The sequence below is a fragment of the Sphaerodactylus townsendi genome, linkage group LG09 (genome assembly GCF_021028975.2).
Source record: "Sphaerodactylus townsendi isolate TG3544 linkage group LG09, MPM_Stown_v2.3, whole genome shotgun sequence".
NCBI lineage: Eukaryota > Metazoa > Chordata > Lepidosauria > Squamata > Sphaerodactylidae > Sphaerodactylus > Sphaerodactylus townsendi.
Genome location: NC_059433.1, coordinates 22,982,351 through 23,001,671, shown reverse-complemented (window position 1 = coordinate 23,001,671; position 19,321 = coordinate 22,982,351). Strand labels below are relative to the sequence as shown.

Here is a 19,321-nt window from a genome sequence, read left to right as displayed (position 1 = left end):
CAGTAGCATATTCCAAACACCAATCACACTAAGTAACAGTGCTTCTCTTTTATTAGTTCTACTCTTTCCCCCCCAGCATTTTCAATGAATGCCCCTGAGTTCAGTGTATTAGGAGAAAGAGAGAAAGCACCTCTGCTGTCATTTTCTACCCCATGAAGCAATTTCCTTATAGACCCCCCAATCATATCCCCCCCATCGCCTCCTCTCCTAAACCAAGATTCTAAATCATGCAGCCTTTCCTCATAAGGGAAGGTGCTGCAGTCCTCAATCATCCCTGGCCAGCCTTCCTGCACTTTTTTCTATCTCTTCTAATGACTTTTTGAGATGTGGCTTAATTAGAATTGAATTACGTAATTCTATGTGTCGCATTCACAGCTTTGCATGGTGTTACAATTCCTGCAGTTTTGTATTCTCAATTCTCTCACCATCCCAGCAGAGCTATCTTGAGCTGCATGAGCTTACATTCCCATGAACTATCAACCTACAAACTTCTCTCCTGGTCTGCACTCCCATGCCCAACTCTGTAGCATGTATGTGAAGTTCTGATTTCAGCCCCTATGTGCATCACTTTGCATTTTGCTACATTGGAACCAGTATTTACAGCCTCTAGCCCACTCACCTAATTTATCAAGGTCCTTGTTCTCTGCACCTTTTGTGGTTCTCACCCAATCTTTACATAATTGTATCATCTGCAAACTTCTACCATCACACTGCACTCCTACTTCCAGGTCATTTATGAATAGGCAGAGCACTGGTCCCCAACAATGGATCCTTGTTCAATTCCCATCTCTCCATTGTGGTAATTTGCACCCTGCCCTTGTTTTTCCTGTTTCTCAACCAGTTTTTAATCCATATAAGACTCTTATTCCTTCATTGCTGAGTTTTCAATAGTCTCTGGTGAGGAACTTGTCAAAGCCTTTTGGAAATCCAAGTAGATTAATGGGGTCCACCACTTCTGTCCACATGCAGTCTATTTTATGATCCTCTTCAAAGAACTCTATAGTGGTGTCAGGCATAGGATTTTGTTCTCTCAGCTTTTTTTACATGCTGACCCCCCTTTCAGTGAGAATTCCTTGCTTTTCATGCCTAATACTCTATCCTTACTCACTTAGATCTCACTACTCACCAGGGAACAGATGCTCAAACCTGACTGGCCCTGTGTATCCCTATCCTCTTTAAAGATCAGTGACATTGGCCATCTCTCCAGTCTCGGGATGGAGTCTCCATCTCTACACAAGTTGCATGCTTAGAAGATTCTCACTTACAAGCTATTCTCAAGAACCTGGTGAATGCACCAAATAGTATCAAAAATACTAGCCACGACAGAACTCTTCCTGTCTCCAATACTACCCTGTTGGTTCCCTGGATTCTGGCCTTCCTCCTGAAGGGCTTGTTCCAGGTGCAGGAATTTTCCTTACTCCTCCCTGGAAAAGAAGATGATGAATCACCAGCTTTTTCTGCACCTCCTGTCATCTTGGAAAATCTCACCTCACGGCCCACACGCCTCCTTTGCCAGCTCTCGCTGATACTGAAGAACTGGTTTGTTGCTGCCTGGATGCCCACAGCCATGTGTCCTCATAATCCTTGCCTCCCTTATGTTAACCTATTTCTTTTGCCACCACTAGCCTCTCTCTCTAGGCTTTGTACCAGTTAAGCTTGACTTCCATTTTCTAAAAGACATCTTTTTTTCCTCAGAATTTCTCAACGTCCCCTTGCTAACTATGGTGGTTTTTTTGGACTGGCCAGTTCTTCCTCGAACCCAAGGGAATGCATTCCAGTTTGTTTTGTGACTGTGTTTTGGGGCAACCTGCCATCTTTGGACATTTTTTTTTTGGACTCTCTCAGATTTTCCTGCACTATCCCCCTATCTTGAGAAATTTCCTTCTGAACACCTATTGGGGAAGCTGTCACTTGTTCTGATGCAGAGATACTGAATCTGGACAATATATTGTGGTCGCTGTTCCCTCTATCGGCTCAACAAATTTTGACTTCACATCTGTGTCCTGGGTCCACATAGAACATCCAGGATCACCTCCCTGGCTGGTTCTGCACAAACCATCTTCCTAAGCCACAGTCATTTTCAGCATATCCAGGAATGCTCCTCTCCTTACCATGACCTGAACATGCATTTCTTCCAGTTTATAGACATTAAATCGCTTCATTACTCACTTACATTTTGCTTGAAGTTGGCCTCTGTTCTCTTTTCCATCTAACCTCTTGTATGCTGGTCAGGGGGACTTATAATATATTCCTAATGTTAAACCGCTTCACCCTGGTATTTTTGATACATCCCACAGTGCTTCTGTAGGGAATCAGCCTCCTGCATTGTCTACTTTGGTGCACTGCCTCTTTGATGTAGAGGGTACACCCCAATCTCCCATTTCTGTCCATCCTTCCCAGAGGCCTGTAACCTGGGATAACAGCATCCCACTGGCTCCTCATGTCTCTGTGGTGATTTCACTATAATGTCCTCCTGTACCCAGCCCCAGAGTCTTTGTATCGAATGTTTCTAATTTATTAGCAGGCACTGTGCACTCCTGCCCTGTCCCAACCTGGGGATTTATGTGTTTGCCCCTTAGCCTTTAGACCTTTTAATACTTACTCTACTTGCTGTGTTTCACTCCATGTGGTTGATTTAAAAAACCCTCCTTCTCTGTCTGCATCCCCATGGGAATTGCACTGTCCTGTCACCTCAGCTCCCACGGCCTCCCCTTAGGGACTGGAAGCCAGTGCTGTCTGCCACCCTTACCATTGATGCCGGTCTCTGGTTAAGATGAAGCCCCAGTCCCTTTTGGTGGCTATGGCCTGCCTTTATCTGTGTTAAGCCCCTGTGTTCCTGACAAACTTGAAACCCCACCAAACGTACCTTTCCTCATCCACGATTGAGACCCCTGTAGGATCAGCTTGCCTAGCTCGGCCTGGAACAGGTAGCATTGGAGAATGCCACCTTTGGGGGTCCTGGATTTTAACCTTTTTCCCAGCAGCCTAAATTTAGTTTCCCCAACCTCCTGCTACTCACTGGCACCACTGGGTGGACCACAACTGCTGACTCCACCCCAGCACTGTCTAACAGCCTATTCTAGATCGTGATGGACATCCTAACCCCGCGAATGGTGCAGTGGTCACCAGCCTGCCACAAACCAACTTCGCATTCCGGACACCACCACTCACTTAAGCCCTCACCCTTTAGGTATCCTAAAAGGAAGAGGATATTCACCTCACCAAACCAACCCTGTATCTAAGGAACATCTCCCCAACGCAGACTGGCACCCCTCTGTCACCCAGACTCATTCTCCTCCATGACATCTGAAGAGAGCTGCTCATTTGGGAGTGGGGAATCCGGCCGCTGTCCCGAAAGCCTTGTTTGTTGCCTCTGCCTCCCAGCCTCCAGGTCTGCCACCTTGGCTTCAAGAGAACGGACACGCTCCTTGTACATGCCAGGAGCTCACCAGCCAGGCACACCGCTCACTTAACAGTGAGCTAGTCACATGCACACCCAGTGACACCTGGGAAAGCCCCATCCCCCCTGCTGGCTTCCCTGCCTTCATATCTGCTTTGTTTGCTATATTTAGATATTAAACTTTTAACAAAGTCTCGGATGGTCTGCACCATCCCCAAAATGTCCTACACTAATTTCATTTATTTTATTTTTAAAAAGTTAGGGAAATTACGCCACACAGCTGGTTCCTCCAGACACACTTGAACCCAAAAGACTCACTGACTCCACCAGGAGCTCCCACCCTTTTTTTAGAGGAGATGAACATAAGAACATAAGAACATAAGAACAAGCCTGCTGGATCAGACCAGAGTCCATCTAGTCCAGCTCTCTGCTACTTTTCGCGAGTATTACCAAGGTGCCTTTGGGGAGTTCACGTAGCCGGATATTGAAAGCAATGGCCTTCTGTGGCTGTTGCTCGAGCACCTGGACTGTTAAGGCATTTGCAATCTCAGATCAAAGAGGATCGTCAGATTGGTAGCCGTAAATGGAGCTTCTCCTCCACAAATCTGTCCAAGCCTTTTAAGCTATCGGGTTAATTGGCCATCACCACCTCCTGTGGCGGCATATTCCAAACACCGATCTGCGTTAGTGAAGAAGTGTTTCAACTTTTATTAGTTCTAATTCTTCCCCAGCATTTTCAATGAATGCCCCTGGTTCTAGTATTGTGAGAAAAGAAAAATTCTCTCTGTCAGCATTTTCTACCCCATGCATAATTTTATAGACTTCAATCATATCCCCCAGGCGTCTCCTCTCCAAACTAAAAAAGAGTCCCAAGCGGCTGCAGCCTTTCCTCGCAGGAAGGTGCTGCAGTCCCCTCAATCATCCTCGTAAGCCCTTCTCTGCACTTTTTCATCTCTTCAATATCCTTTTTGAGATGTGGCAAGCTGAACACAGTACTCAAAGTCGCGTTTACCACAACTTTTATATAAAGGGCATGACAATCTTTGCAGTTTTATTCTCAATTCATAATTATCCCCAGCATAGGTTGCCTTTTTTCACAGCTGCCATACATTGAGTTGACATTCATGGAACTATCAACTAAGAGCGGCCCAAAATCCTTTCTCGCCAGTGACTGATAGCACTGACCCCTGTAGCATCTTAATATTGAAGTTTGGATTTTTGCTTGAAATTGCATCGCTTTGCATTTTGCTACATTGAACTGCATTTGCCATTTCTTAGCCCACTCACCCCTGTTTATCGGGTCGGCGGGCTCCTGCGCCAGTCTTCGGTTCACCACCCTACATAATTTGGTATCATCTGCAAACTTGGCCACCAGCTACCCACCCTACTTCCAGGTCATTTATGAATAGGTTAAAGAGCACTGGTCCCCAATACGGATCCTTGGGGGACACCACTCCCTACATCTCTCCATTGTGAAATTTCCCATTTACGCATGCTGCTTCCTGTTTCTCCAACCAGTTTTTTTAATCCATAGGGACTTCCTCTTATTCCTTCGTTGCTGAGTTTTTTTTCTCAATAGTCTCTGGTGAGGAAAAGCCTTTGGAAATCAAGTGAACAATGTCCTGGTTCCCCTTATCCACATGCCTGTTTACGTCTCAAAGAACTCTAGTAAGTTTGTAAGGCAAGTTTTGCCTGCAAAAGCCGTATGACTCTTTCTCAACGGGTCTTGCTTTTCATGTTAATAATTTTTTTATCTTTAATGACAGATTCTACTAATTTTACCAGGAACAGATGTCAACTTGTTGACTGACTGTAATTTCAGGATGCCCCCTAGATCTTTTCTTAGGTGAGGGTGTGACATTGGCCATCTTACCGAGTCTTCAGGGGATGGAGCCTGATTTCAAGGATAAGTTGCATATTAAAGTGAGAAGATCAGCAATTTCATGTAGGCTCTTTAAGAACTCTTGAATTGGCAATCTGGGCCGGGGATTTGGTAACTTGACCCCAGTTTATCAATAACGCGGGAACTTCTTCCTTGTCTACCACTATCTTTGTTAGTTCCTCGGATTAGCCTCCTAAAATGGTTCGGAGTGCGAATTTTCCTCACCCTCCTCTTGGGTGAACAGATGCAAAAGAAATTCATTCGCTTTTCTGCAATCTCCTGTCATCTTTTTTAGCACACCCTTTGTTCCTTGTCATCTAACGGACTGCGGCACCGCTTGCTTTGGCTGCTGCTTTTTGATGTGCTTGAAGAACTGTTTGTTGCTGGTTTTGATGTTTGCGGCATGTGTTCCTCATAATCCTTTTGCCTCCTTACAGCTAACTTGCTTCTCTTTTTTGCTTACCATTTTGTGTTCTCTCTGGTGGTATTCTTTATCAGTTAAAGAAGTTGGACTTCCATTTTCTAAAGGCATCTTTTCCTAATAATTTCCTCCCAGCGTCCCTTGTTAACCATGGTGGCTTTCTTTGAGGACTGAAGCGCTGCCTTTCAACCTGCGGGAACACATTCCAGCTGAGCTTTTGTGACTGTGTTTTTTTTTTTTTTTTTTTAAACGCCTCAAGCATCTTGAACATTTTTTGACTCTCTTGATTTTCCTTTCAGCTTCCTGCTTTATCCCCTCATCTTTGAGAAATTTCCTTTCTGAAGGCAAATGTAACTTCGGTAGTAGTTGTCACTTGTTAGCATGCGAGATACTGAATCTGACAGCATTGTGGTGGCTGTTCCTGCTCGGCTCAACAACACTGACTTCCCGCACCAGGTCACCGGGTCCCCACATAGGAGTAGATCTAGGATCACCTCTCCCTGGTTGGTTCTACAACCATCTGCTCTAAGCCACAGTCATTTAACATATCAGGAATGTTCTCTCCCTTACTATGACCTGAACATGCATTTTTCCAGTTTATGGGGATAGTTAAAATGTAAGCCCATTACCGCATTTTTTGCTTTTTGTTGGCCTCTCTTCTTTCCATCTCAGAATCTCTTGATAGCGGCTTTGGTCGGGGGGGGCGATGTATATTCCTAATGTTAAGCTTATGCTTCACCCGGTATTGATATCCACAGTGCTTCTGTGAGAATCAGCTCCCCCCCCCTGCATTGATATTTTATGTGACACTATGCTCTCTTTGATGTAGAGGCCACTCCACCTAATAAGCCCTGTCCTATCCTTCCTGTAGAGCCTGTAACCTTGGATAACATCATCCCACTTGTTCTCCTCATTCCACCATGTCTCTGTGATGCCCACTATATCAATGTCCTCCTTCAAAACTCTGTACTCCAGCTCCCCATTTTTAGGTCGAATGCTTCTACTATTAGCATAGAACGCTTGTACATGCCTCTGTCTCTGTCCCCTAACCTGGGATTTATGTGTTTTGCCCTCTAGCCTTTTGTAGACACTATCACTTATCACATTGCTGTGCTCTTCACTTGTATGTGGTTGATTTAAAAAACCTCCTTCTCTGTCTGCATCCCATGGACTCTGTATTCCGAACGGGGTCACCTCAGCTCCTGTCGGCTTTCCCCGGGGATCAGTTTAAAGCTGTTCTGCCACCTTTTAATGTTGGCGCCAGCAGCCCTGGTTCCTCTTTGGTTAGATGAAGCCGTCCCCTTTTTGTACGAATACCTTATCCCAAAAAGGTTCCCCAGTTCCTGACAAATCTGAAACCATCTGCCTTGCACCACCTTCTCATCCAGCATTGAGACCCTGTATCTCCGGCTTGCTTCTTCCTTCTCTTGGCGATGGAACAGGCCAACGACTGGGAGAATGCCACCTTGGGGGTCTAGTTTTAACCTTTCCTAGCGGCTAAATTTACCAGAACGCCAGGCTACATTTCCCCAATGTCATTGGTACCAATGTGGACCACAACTGCTGACTCCACCCAGCACTGTCTAACAGCCTATCTGAAGCGTGGCGTGACATCAACCGCCCAACCAGGCGAGGCAAAGTCACCATCGCGGTCATCAGCCTGTCACAAACCAACTCTCTATATTCTGATGATCGAATCACCCACTGGGCCCCCACCTCCCGAGGGGTATCCTCGAATGTGAGGATCTGACCACCAACTAAGGAAGGGTCCCATCTAAGGGAACATTTCCCCACGCGGGCCTGGCACCCTCTGATCACCCAGACTCTCATTCAACATGACATCTGAAGAGATGTCACCTTGGGGCCGACTTGCTGGATTACCTGAAAACCTGTTTGTTGCCCTCTCTGCCTCTCTCCCTTCTCCGGGTCTCGCGCAGCGGCTTCAAGAGAGCGGACGTTCAGCGGTATGCCAGGAAGCTCATTGCAGCGGGCACCCGACAGCTGGTGGCGAATGGTCGTATGTGACACTCGAGGTGCAAAACGCTGGGAAGCCTGCATATCTGCTTTTTGTTTATATTTAGATATTAAACTTGGTCAGTGCCTTTGAGCTATCTGTACCTACTATCCCTCAAAAAATGTCCTTATTAATTAATTTATTTATTTTTTTAAAGAAGAAAAATTAGCGGCGCTTGGTATACGTAATTCAGACGAACTAAAGACTGAATGACTCTCAGGGCCCCATAACTTTAGCAGCCCAAGGACAAAAGTAACACTCTGTTAACCTGTTAAGCCCTCAACAGTCTCAGCTCTTAGCAACCTTACAAGGAGAAAAAGAGAAAACCCCTGCAAACCCCTGTTAAAAATACACTGTTTTAAAAGATGTGGCTTTGAGAAAAGCCCTCCAAAATGAACACCAGCAGGTCACTCTGCTCTTCCTGGCCAGTTGCCTTGTCCACTGCTGCTCCTTTCTGCTGGTTCCAGAGATGATGTCTCAGTCCCTCCTTAGACAAGTCTTTGATTTCATTTTTCTTGTAAGAGCTAACCTGCCTTCATAGAAAGCTTCTTTCCAAAAGAATCAAAATGGAATAATTCTTGAAAGAATGAAGCACGTCTTACATGGATAAAGACATTTCTGAGGCGTGTGTTAAGCCCAGTGCTGAGACTGAATACATAAATGTGGTCCTGAGCAAAATACATGCTTGTTGCTGACAGCACCATTTCTTTAAGTCCTGATGAATTTGTATGCCAATACCACCCTAATTTGTCTGTCACATTATGATTCCACTAGGTACCGGGTGAAAGATAAATCGGACAGAGCAACTGTCGAACAAGTAAGTAATGCTTATTGTTAAAGATCACTGTAATGCGCCCCCCCCCCCCCCCGGAACTTTGCAGTTAGCCAATAACAATCTAGTGGTAGTTCCTGGTCCTAGAACAACCAACCTGGGTCAGAGCCTTTTTGGCCATGGCCCCCGGCCTGAAACCAGGTCCCTGCAAGATTTATTGTAGCTCCACAGGGCCTGTAAGATGGAGCTGTTCTGCCAGGCCCATGGTTGAGAACAGAAATTATTTCCATCCTTACTGGCCTCCCCACCCCTTCCTTTCCCTTTTCTCTCCTCTAACATGATGGATGACGATTGTATTGATGCAAGAATGATAATAACTGGTGGATTTATTTTAGGATGCCAAAATATGTTATGAAAAATTATGAGATTTCACCAGATGTCATTAATTTTTACAATGCTGTTTGTTTTATAACATTGTTTTATAACATGATTATTCTTTGTTATAAGCTGCCCTGAGCCCCCGTTGAGGAAGGGTGGCCTGGAAGACAAATAAATATATAAATAAACTCTCATCCTTAAAAAGGAGATTTGCAGGATGAGCTTAACAGTGGGATAATAATCATATTAAATTGCAGTTTACTTCTGAGTTCATTAAGATTTATTCCCCAGGAAGCGTTTCTTAGATTAGACGTAAATATGAAATGCTACCATTAATAGCTTAATCTTTTATATGTATGCATATGTTTATTTCACTTCTATCCCACTTTTCTCCTCAGTGAGGACCCAGAGCAATTTACACTGTTCTCTTCTCCATTTTATCCTCACACCGACCCTCCTGTGAAGTAGGCCAGGCTGAGAGTCTGTGACTGGCTCAGGGTCACACAGCAATCTTCTGTTGCAGAGCAGGGTGTCTACTGGGTTCTCCCAGATCCTAGTCTGATACTGTAATCGCTTTACCGCATTTTAGTCTAGATTAGAGGTAGGCAAATGCTTGGCCTTAGCAATGAGGAAAAAGCAGCATCCACCTGAGCAGGTGTTTTTGTGTCTGCGGACCAATAGGGAAAGGGAAAAGGCAGGGACTGGACTTGACCAGAAATGTGGGACTAAAACCAAATTCCACCAGTGCTGCCAGCATCTTGGCAGCTCACCTTGAACTCACCTGGCTGGTATGCATGTCCAAGAGCCATGGACAGGAATGAACCATGGCTGTCCCCTTCTTTTCCACTGCCACATTTTGCGGGTCTGCCATCACTCACGGGACTGAACCGAGAACTCCATATCAAGCAAAATGGTCTCACGTGTCTTCATGTGGCACACATGCCATGGATTGCCTGGTAGATATTTATGTATTCCAGTGTAAATTGACAGTCAGTTTCCTGCCTTGATTGGTCCAAGCCAGGGATTTAAAAAAGAAGTTAATCTAATGATTGACACCTGAGAAATGGACATGTTTATAGCAGCTTCTGAACTGGACCCCACTTTTTCCAAGGGTGAAGCAAGCATTATGTTACACTGGTTAAGCAAAATGAAAGGGATTCATGTTGCTGAGTTAGAATTTGTTGACAAATTAGATATTTTCCAGAAACACTGTGGCTTTGACGGCAAGAGTTCTGGCTTATGGAAGCTCGTTCTATTATCTCTGTGTTAGACTTCACTCTTATGTGGAGGGCGAGTGAAGCCCTGCATAAATTAAACCCCAGAACTGAGAATTATTGTATGGCAAATAGAGTATTGCCTAGAAGAGTAGAGTTTGGAGAGGACTTAATGAGAGAATTTATATTGATTTTTGCCCCAGCAAAATTGGTTCTGCTTATAGCCCTTTCCATTGGTTTTTTACCTTGGGAGTGTTTTTTTAATCATACTTCCAGAAACTCCTTAACATAATTTTTGCCTTTTTCTCCTCAAGGTGTTGGACCCAAGAACCCGAATGATTCTGTTCAAGATGCTAACGAGAGGTGTGATATCTGAGATCAATGGCTGCATCAGCACAGGGAAGGAGGTCAGTGTCGCTATCAGTCAGACTGCAGTGTGGAGTTTGATTAATTGTCTAACATGGTGCTATGAGTTCAGTTCTTTGCTTGATGAACAAAATCTGTGACTTTAGGGTGCAGTGGTTCTAGACCCAGATTATGCCCTTGCATAGGTTGGTTTTGCAAAGTCCTCAAAAGGTACTGGACTCTTTTTCACTGAGAGAATGAAGTTCTGTATTCATCCGCCACACGCTGGGCCTTCTTTGTTGTAGAATGCTCCGCTTGGCTCCTAGTGCCTACCAGGTTCTGTACCCCTGCCCCATTCTCCTTTTGCCATCCCTTTTCCCCCTTTAAGAGGCTTGATGTGGGGCGTTGCTTGGCTTTGCCATGGCATGGGACTGGCTGTGGGTGAATTTGGCCATCTGTGGCCACTTGTGCGTTCTGTCTCATCTTTCTCTCCTCCCCTCCCCTCCCTTCCCCTCGCCTGCCAAGCCTAGCAGCCACCACCGTCTCCCGCCTTGTTGGCAAGGCGGCCTGAAGATTCCCCCCGCCCCACGGGTTCTTGCTTCCCCTTGGCCGCCAAATCATGTTTAAACATGCACAGAATGATGGTTTTGACAAAATCAGTGCTTAAAAACAAATGATAATTCTCATATTAATTCCAGTTCTTTAGTAGCTGCAGTAATCTTTTTTGTTGTTGTTGTTTCTCCTCCTTGCAATTTTCTAGGCTAATGTGTATCATGCCAGCACCGCAGATGGAGAAAACAGGGCAATAAAGATATATAAAACCTCTATTCTGATGTTTAAAGACCGGGATAAGTATGTGAGCGGAGAATTCAGGTGAGATGGAGGATTCCGCTTCTTGTTTTGAATCTCAAGTTGTACACATCCTCATTCAGTCTTCTTTGAATTTTACCGCAAGAAACAAAAAGGCCATGTTGGACTTTAATAATTCTATGTATCTTCTGTGCTGTTTAAGGTTTCGCCATGGATACTGTAAAGGGAATCCTAGAAAAATGGTCAAGACGTGGGCAGAGAAAGAAATGAGGAATTTAACCAGGTGCCCTTTTCCTTCTTTTGTTTTGCTGTAGACTTTGTTCCCACATCTTGTTTTGTGGGCAACTCTTTGATGATTTCTTTCTGGAAGTTCATATATTCTAATTGCAGGAAGTTCATGTGTTCTAACTGGTCTCTTCTGAAGACACCAGGCATCTCTGCTTAAACTTGGGTTACCAGAATCCTATGCTCATTCCGCACATGCAGAATAATGCACTTTCAAACTGCTTTCAGTGCTCTTTGAGGCTGTGCGGAATAGCAAAATCCACTTGCAAACAATTGTGAAAGTGGTTTGAAAACGCATTATTTTGCATGTGCAGAAGGGGCCCTAGATAAAAAGTGCTCTTCCTCTTAATGGAATGTTATTTACCAGATGATGCTGTTTACTTCTGTGCTATGAGAACTTCCACCTGCCCATTTCTTATACATTAAACCTCTCTTAAAATAACAAGGCGAGAAAATATCATACTACAGAAATTCCTCAAGAAGAAGGGGGAAAACTCCAGATGAGTTACTTCTAAGACAGTTTCTCTAGTTATGTTTAATGTGTAACTTTTTTCCTGGCATTATTTTGTTGAATAACAAGTTTTTGGTTTTTCTTTCAGGTTACATGTAGCACAGATTCCATGCCCAGAACCCATTATGCTCAGAAGCCATGTTCTTGTTATGGGCTTTATTGGAAAAAATGACATGTAAGTATCCGCAGAAACTGTATGTATAAACATTTTAAAGATCTTATTTAAAGGGAGAGAAAAGCCAAAGGTGTTCATTAAGAGTGTTGGACTCCAGTGAGGAGACCTGGGTTTGAATCCTCACTGGGTGAAGTGGACCAATTACCATTGTGGTATACTGGTTAAGAGCAGGTGGATTCTAATCTGGAGAACCAGGTTTGATACCCCACTCCTCCACCTGAGTGATGGAGGCTTATCTGGTGAACCAGATGTGTTTTCCGCACTCCTGCATTCCTGCTGGGTGACCTTAGGTAGTCACAGTTCTCTCTGAACTCTCTCAGCCCCACCTACCTCACAAGCTGTCTGTTGTGGGGAAAGGAAGAGAAAGGAGCTTGTAAGCCACCTAGAGTCTTCTTACAGGAGAGAAAGGTGGGGTATAAATCCAAACTCCTCCTCTTCATCATCTCTCAGCCGAATTTTTCTCACAGGTTGTTGTGGACAATGAACGGAGAAGAACTTTGTGGGCTTTCTTCATTCAGAAGAATGCCCTCTTGGTTTTTACACAAGATGAGATTTAGTAGTACTCTTGAGTACCTCAGCTGGCTGAAAGAAAATAAGGCTGTTTCTCATGTGGAACTACCTAATTAAATGGAAATCTGACTTCATTAGCTGACCTCTTTCTGATGAAAGGAGTTTAAAGATATATTGTCAAAGACTTTCACAGCTGGAAGCAACTGGCTGTTGTGGGTTTTCTGGGCTGTGTGGCTGTGGTCTGGCAGTTTTTGCTCCTAACATTTCACCCGCATCTACGGCTGGCATCTTCAGAGGCATGCCACAGTAAGATGTGTCTCTCTCCATGGCGCAGTATGATGCGCCTCTGAAAATTCAAAATGACTATAACTGGGCTACAAAATTATGTTTCAAAATTATATGAGTTATATGTGTTTTTAATTGTTGATAGTTTTTTTATTGTTGTCTATTTATGTCGTCATAAAGCAGAATTGTAGGCTAGGCTGTGCTGCAGTTTACTTTTAAAACAAGATGACTGAAGACCGCAAACTCCTGATTGACTGTCTTCTCTGTAAATACCCGGGTAGAGATAGAAAAACCATTATTTCTATTTTAACAACTGGATCTGAAGACAGGATAACTCTAAATATGGCCAAGTTTGCATGGTGTATTTTTATGAGGATTCTAATTTTTTTAATTAGTGATTATTTTAATTCAGCACAGATTTTAACTTAACTATGTATTTTCTATTTTGTATGTTTGCCTATTTTATCCTTATGATGGCTGGTCAATGACTGTAATAAACTTACTTATGTAAGGCCCTTTCCGCATGGGCTATTTACAGCGGCCCAGGGATGGCAAAAACGCCGTCCCTGGGCGGCTGTTCGCACAGGACAGCAGCGCCATCCAGCCTGGGAGCAGCGTGAAGCCGCTCCTATTAACCTCTCAAAACTAGTGAGGTTTTTCTAAAGCACCGTCTTCCCGTCGGCGCAGTGCGAACAGCACCAGTGAGAAGACACTGCTTTCCCCCTCTCCTCCACTCACCTGTCCTTCGTCGCTATGGAGGGCTGCAGAGACCCGCCCACGTTGCCCTCCAACCCCTGGAGGGGGGGGGGCGACCAGAGGCAGCTCCATATGGAGCTGCCTCTCTGGCTGAGGGGGAAGTGCCGGCCGCTTGCACGCTAGCGTGCGAATGGCCCCCAAGCCTCCACTGGCATAAATTATGCCAGCGGAGGCTTGGATCCGCACGTGTGCGAAAAGGGCCTAAGTTTACTTTTAAGTAAAGTAACAATTTCTCAAAATGACCCTGTGAAATAGGCTCCACTGAGAAATAATGACTCATGTCCATAAACCCAGATTTCCTCAATCCAAAGTCCAGCAGCTTATCCACTGTGTTGGCTGACTGGGTCTGAACAACATATTTGCTTGTTACAAATTTGTGCATCTTCTAGGTATTTAGGTTTATATGCCTCTTAAGAAAGTATTGAAAGAAATATAGCATGAGGCATAATTAGGTGACTGACAGCCCCATCCTAAGGATGGGGGGAATTCACTGCTGGGAATGGTGTGGGGTTGTGCTGGTGGATTTGCCTTCCTGGGGCATTTGGCTCTTCTGCAGGCTGCTTTAAGCCCCCAGAAGGGGGAAAATACATACTTCCGTTCAGAGGTGGGATCCAGCAGGTTCTCACCAGTTCCTGAGAGTGGGTTACTAATGATTTGTGTGGGCCGAGAGGGGGTTACTAATTGGATCTGCTTTTCCGTTAGAAATGCCATTAGGTCCAAAAATCATAAATTCCTGTTGTTTCCTATGTGGCTGGTTAGCGAAGGTAGAAAATGGGATAATTCTCCCTGTTGGGCTGTTTTGAAAACATGTTTTAGTAATATGGTGAAGTTCCTTGTTTGAGGAAAGTATCCTTCTTTTGATTTCTAGAAACAAAATTAAGTATTTGAAAGTATTAAATATTTGACAGGCAGTCAATTAGAGGAGAAGTAGTTGTTTCTGTTGGCAGTAGATGATAGGACTTGCTATAAAGAGTTTAAATTATGGACAGAAAAATACCAACTGGAAATTAGGAACTTTTTTTTACAGTAAGAGTTTTTTACAGTAACAGAGAAATTATTAATGCCCCGCCCCTGGAATGCCCGGCCATGCCCCCGTCGTGCCCCACCCTACGCCACTGTTTGAATCCCACCACTGCTTCCGTTCACCAGACCTTCAAGTAAAATTGAGTTCCAGCAGTTAAGTGGTTTGGACGGTTTAGTCACGGTTTCCTTGAACCGGTGAAATGGCTTTCCCTTCTAAGCACATTCCCATCACACAGTTTGTAAGCCCCTGACCTGAAAGCACAATTTACTTGTTTAGCTCGATTTTCAATAGGTAGGAATCTTGCTTTGTAGGCAAATGCTGACTTGTATTAGGTGGGGATTTTGTTCTGACTTGTTTACTGCTCTGCCCTGAATCATACCTGGTGCAGCATCATAGGATAGTTGATGATACATGCAAAAAAAAAATATTAATCATTTTGTTCCCCTCCTCTTTTTTTTGTCTTTTATCCAAGGCCTGCCCCTTTGTTGAAAAATGCCCAGTTATCAGACACAAAAGCTCGGGAGTCGTACCTGCAAGTCATACAGTATATGAGAAGAATGTATCAGGACGCGAGGCTTGTTCATGCAGATCTCAGCGAATTTAATATGCTGTATGTTTTGGAACCTTCGTATGTCAGTGCCTCTTTGAATAATGTATAAAAGTTGCCGTCTACAGCTGTGCCCTCAGGCTTGGGTGTTCTCCTCCTGATGTTGCCAGTTCGTGGGTGTCTGCCATTGCTAAAGACATCCTCGAACATGTAGTGCAGTTCTCAAAAACAATAAACGAGTTCAATTTATCTTGGAAAACGACCAAATGATGAATGAACCTCTATTGTCCGTTTCCTAAAATCACCTTTGGGGTTTATTGAAAGTGGGCTAGTTTTCTGCAGCATGCCGTTGGAATTAGGAGGCGGTTCTCTTGATCAACATCTTACGGCCAGCGTTGAGGTTATGGTGATGATACTTAGCGCATCTCAAGTGTTCAAAGTGCTTCTTGTGCATCATTTTTATTAATCTTTAAAACCAGTGCTTAAATGACTGGAGAAGGACAGAGCTTAGGTGACTCATTAAGGACTTCCCTATCTTCCTCCCATTGTTTCAGCGTGGTTCAGAACAGCCCTGTAAGGTAGGCCAGATGGTGGCAGCCTAGGATAATGTGTGGTGGCTTGTGTCGGGCTGCTGATTCTGTGCAGATTTGATCCATGGTTTTCTCAGCTTTCAATATTTGTCAGTGGCTTTCAGATGACGCGAGGTAGTTAACTATGGACACAAAAAGATCGATCCTTCAAGGGGCCAGCCCATAAAGGTAGCAAGCAGTACGGTTTGTACCACAGTTTTCACTGTTTTCTTAAACAAAATATTTTTTTTGAACTAGCTGTCTGTGGATTCCAAAGTCACCTGCTGATCTAGGCTATGTCTTTACCACTGTCGCTTTTATTGCACTAGAGCAGGGGTCTGCAAACTGCGGCTCTCCAGATGTTCACGGACTACAATTCCCATCAGCCCCTGACAGCATGGCCAATTGGCCATGCTGGCAGGGGCTGATGGGATTTGTAGTCCGTGAACATCTAGAGAGTTGCAGGTTGCAGACCCCTGCACTAGAGTAACTAGGAAGTAAGAGATTAAGGTAATACCTTAAATGCATACATCAGCTTCTATCTGGGCCTTTCACAGTTGATCATCTTCCTTCTTAACCTGTCCCCTGTTCTAGTACATTTGAAACTTGCATTACAAGTGGAACTGTGACTTTTAGTTTTGCAGTAGCTGCAGATTTCAAACTTTTGCCCTCTAAATATATATATTTTTTTCTATTCTAATAAAAGGAGTATTTATTAGTGAACTCCATTCTGGATAGAAATGCCCTTTAAATATTTTTACTACCTCAAGTGGCAGGACGTTCTTTTAGTTAGTAGGTTCGAAGTTCTTTGGAAATAATGCTAATTAGTGGATTTTGCCCCTCTACCACTGTCTTTTTCAGGTATCACAGCGGGGAGGTATATATCATAGACGTGTCCCAGTCTGTGGAGCATGACCACCCACACGCTTTGGAGTTCCTGAGGAAAGACTGTGCCAATGTTAATGGTGAGTGGGAGGTAACCTGTCTTCATTCTGTAATAATTCGTATGAATAAGTTTAGAGCTCCGCACGGGTTCTTCCGTGGAGAATGATGCGGGTGCACATTGGCAGATGGTTTGGAATGGTCACCATCAGGCATATTAAAGAGGCAGGAGTATTTAAAGGTGCCGTCAAGCTGACGTGCCCTGAGGATTTCAATTAGGATAAATGAGCCTCCCACAAAATGTGATGATTCAACTTTTTGGTGTTTAAAAAAAGGGGGACTGTTGTCTGCCAAAGGTAGACTTTCCATTTCAGAACTGAAATACAGAACAGGGAATTTCAGAATTAAAAAACAGACCATTTCAAATGATGGTTCCATTTTAGTTGCATTTGATGAATCGTGGCCGATCCAGGAGATTACTCAATAAGAAAAAGAAGAAGAGTTTGGATTTATATCCCCATTTTCTCTCCTGTAGGAGACTCAAAGGGGCTTACAATCTCCTTGCCCTTCCGCCCTCACAACAAACACCCTGTGAGGTAGGTGGGGCTGAGAGAGCTCCGAAGAACTGTGACTAGCTCAAGGTCACCCAGCTGGCGTTTGTGGGAGCGCACAGGCTAATCTAGTTCCCCAGATAAGCCTCCACAGCTCAAGCGGCAGAGCAGGGAATGAAACCCGGTTCCTCCAGATTAGAATGCACCTGCTCTTAACCACTACGCCACTGTTGCTCCGTCTTGAGTTCTGCCGAACAAAAATATTCTGTTCCCCTTCTAGATGTTTTCATAAATGGGCCTGCAGCCTGGGTCTGTTGCAGGTAGTGACAGTAGTTTAAAATTGCAGTTTCTCACCACTGCTTCTGATCTTCCTGGCAGACTTTTTCCGAAAATACAGGGTTGCGGTGATGACCGTGAGAGAACTTTTTGACTTCGTGACAGATCCGTCCATTACAAGCAAGAACATGGATGCTTATTTGGAAAAAGTGAGTTTGGGAAAGTTTGATTCCCTACATAAAACAAGTATTTATACAGTCATTTGTTTAGAGTCTTTCTGTACTTTGATACAGTTACCTCAAAATAAAATGCATGTAGTACAGGAAATAAGTATTTGTTTTTAGTTCCTTTATCCCTCAACATGCAGGACTAAAATTGGTCACTTACTGCACTGTTTTACTGAGTCTGTCTCTTTTTTAAATCTACCTTCCACTTTTATGGCTACCAATCTTGATCCTCTTTGATCTGAGATTGCAAATGCCTTAACAGACCAGGTGATCGGGAGCAACAGCCGCAGAAGGCCATTGCTTTCACATCCTGCAGGTGAGCTCCCAAAGGCACCTGATGGGCCACTGCGAGTAGCAGAGAGCTGGACTAGATGGACTCTGGTCTGATCCAGCTGGCTTGTTCTTAAGTTCTTATGTTCTTATGTAACGGAAGAACTAAATTTCAGGCCATTGCCAGAGATCACTGTGTCTTGTGTCCATCTCTCTTTGTCTTCACTTAAACATATGTATATTCTCTGGTTCCCTACTTGCTTAGCCTTCCATGTTTCCTTATGAATGAGTTAGAACAGTGCCACGAGTTAGAACAGTGCCAAGGAAGTAGCAACAATGATGGGAGTAGACACTTTCTGAGGAGTGATTAGAGAAGCGTGGCAGGCTTCAGATTGCTTTTAAATCAACAGTGGAAATTCAAGTTGCTGTGAACACTGAAGGAGAAAATGCATGGAATGGTGACCAGCTAGATCTCTGTATCTGATACCATTGGTTATTATGACTTCCAATTATGTCCTGTAGGCAATGGAAATAGCATCCCAGAGAACAGAGGAAGAAAGGTCTAATCAAGATAATGTGGATGAAGAGGTAAGCTGCTGATCGTGGTTTTCCCCCTCTCTGAATGTACCATGTCTCTTTTGAAAGGGCCTTAAAAACAATAATCAGTACATCGATAGCATTGTGTCTTGTCGAATAATGTTGTAGTTGGTCTCACTTGCTGCAGAGAGAATTGAAAGTGAAAGCGGGACTCCAGAAAATACATCCATACAAGAAAGTTTGCTGCAACAGACATTTGCCCTCACCACACAGCTGACATCTTGTGCATAATCGGGCAAGGTGTTTTTTGGCTAGTACTGTGAGGTGATCTGGAAGGTGCTGGTTCTGTGATCTCCCAACTCTTCATGAAAGAGGGAAACCAGTTTGGTCCCCTTCTCGAGACAAAGAGCCCCCCCCCCCCCCCAAGAAAATTCATAGGACTCCATTTCCACCTTAACCTATGGGGCATAAGAAAAGTTCATCCAAGACAGCCCTCTGATGGGAATGACATCAGTTCAGTTATGGGTAGCCACTAGTACATGAAGGCTTCCCAGTGGAGCAACTCAGGAAAATGTGGAATGGGCTTCAGTACGTTCTTCCGATTTTCCATAATTCTGATCCTGATTGGGCCTGTGCATATGTGGGAGGTGTGGAACACCGGAACATGTTTTTGTAAATTA

The 19,321-nt window shown here is 44.2% G+C and overlaps 1 protein-coding gene across 1 annotated transcript in view; it reads left to right on the top strand.

Annotated features, from left to right (window-relative positions):
* Nucleotides 1-19,321, top strand: part of LOC125439340 (serine/threonine-protein kinase RIO1-like) — a 30,323-nt gene that overhangs the window by 1,858 nt on the left and 9,144 nt on the right. The window contains exons 2-10 of the mRNA XM_048508402.1: nt 8,492-8,534; nt 10,396-10,488; nt 11,187-11,299; nt 11,439-11,519; nt 12,121-12,207; nt 15,255-15,392; nt 16,760-16,863; nt 17,710-17,816; nt 18,627-18,692. Of these exons, the coding sequence (XP_048364359.1) occupies nt 8,492-8,534; nt 10,396-10,488; nt 11,187-11,299; nt 11,439-11,519; nt 12,121-12,207; nt 15,255-15,392; nt 16,760-16,863; nt 17,710-17,816; nt 18,627-18,692 (832 nt within the window). The remainder of the gene's footprint in view (nt 1-8,491; nt 8,535-10,395; nt 10,489-11,186; nt 11,300-11,438; nt 11,520-12,120; nt 12,208-15,254; nt 15,393-16,759; nt 16,864-17,709; nt 17,817-18,626; nt 18,693-19,321) is intronic.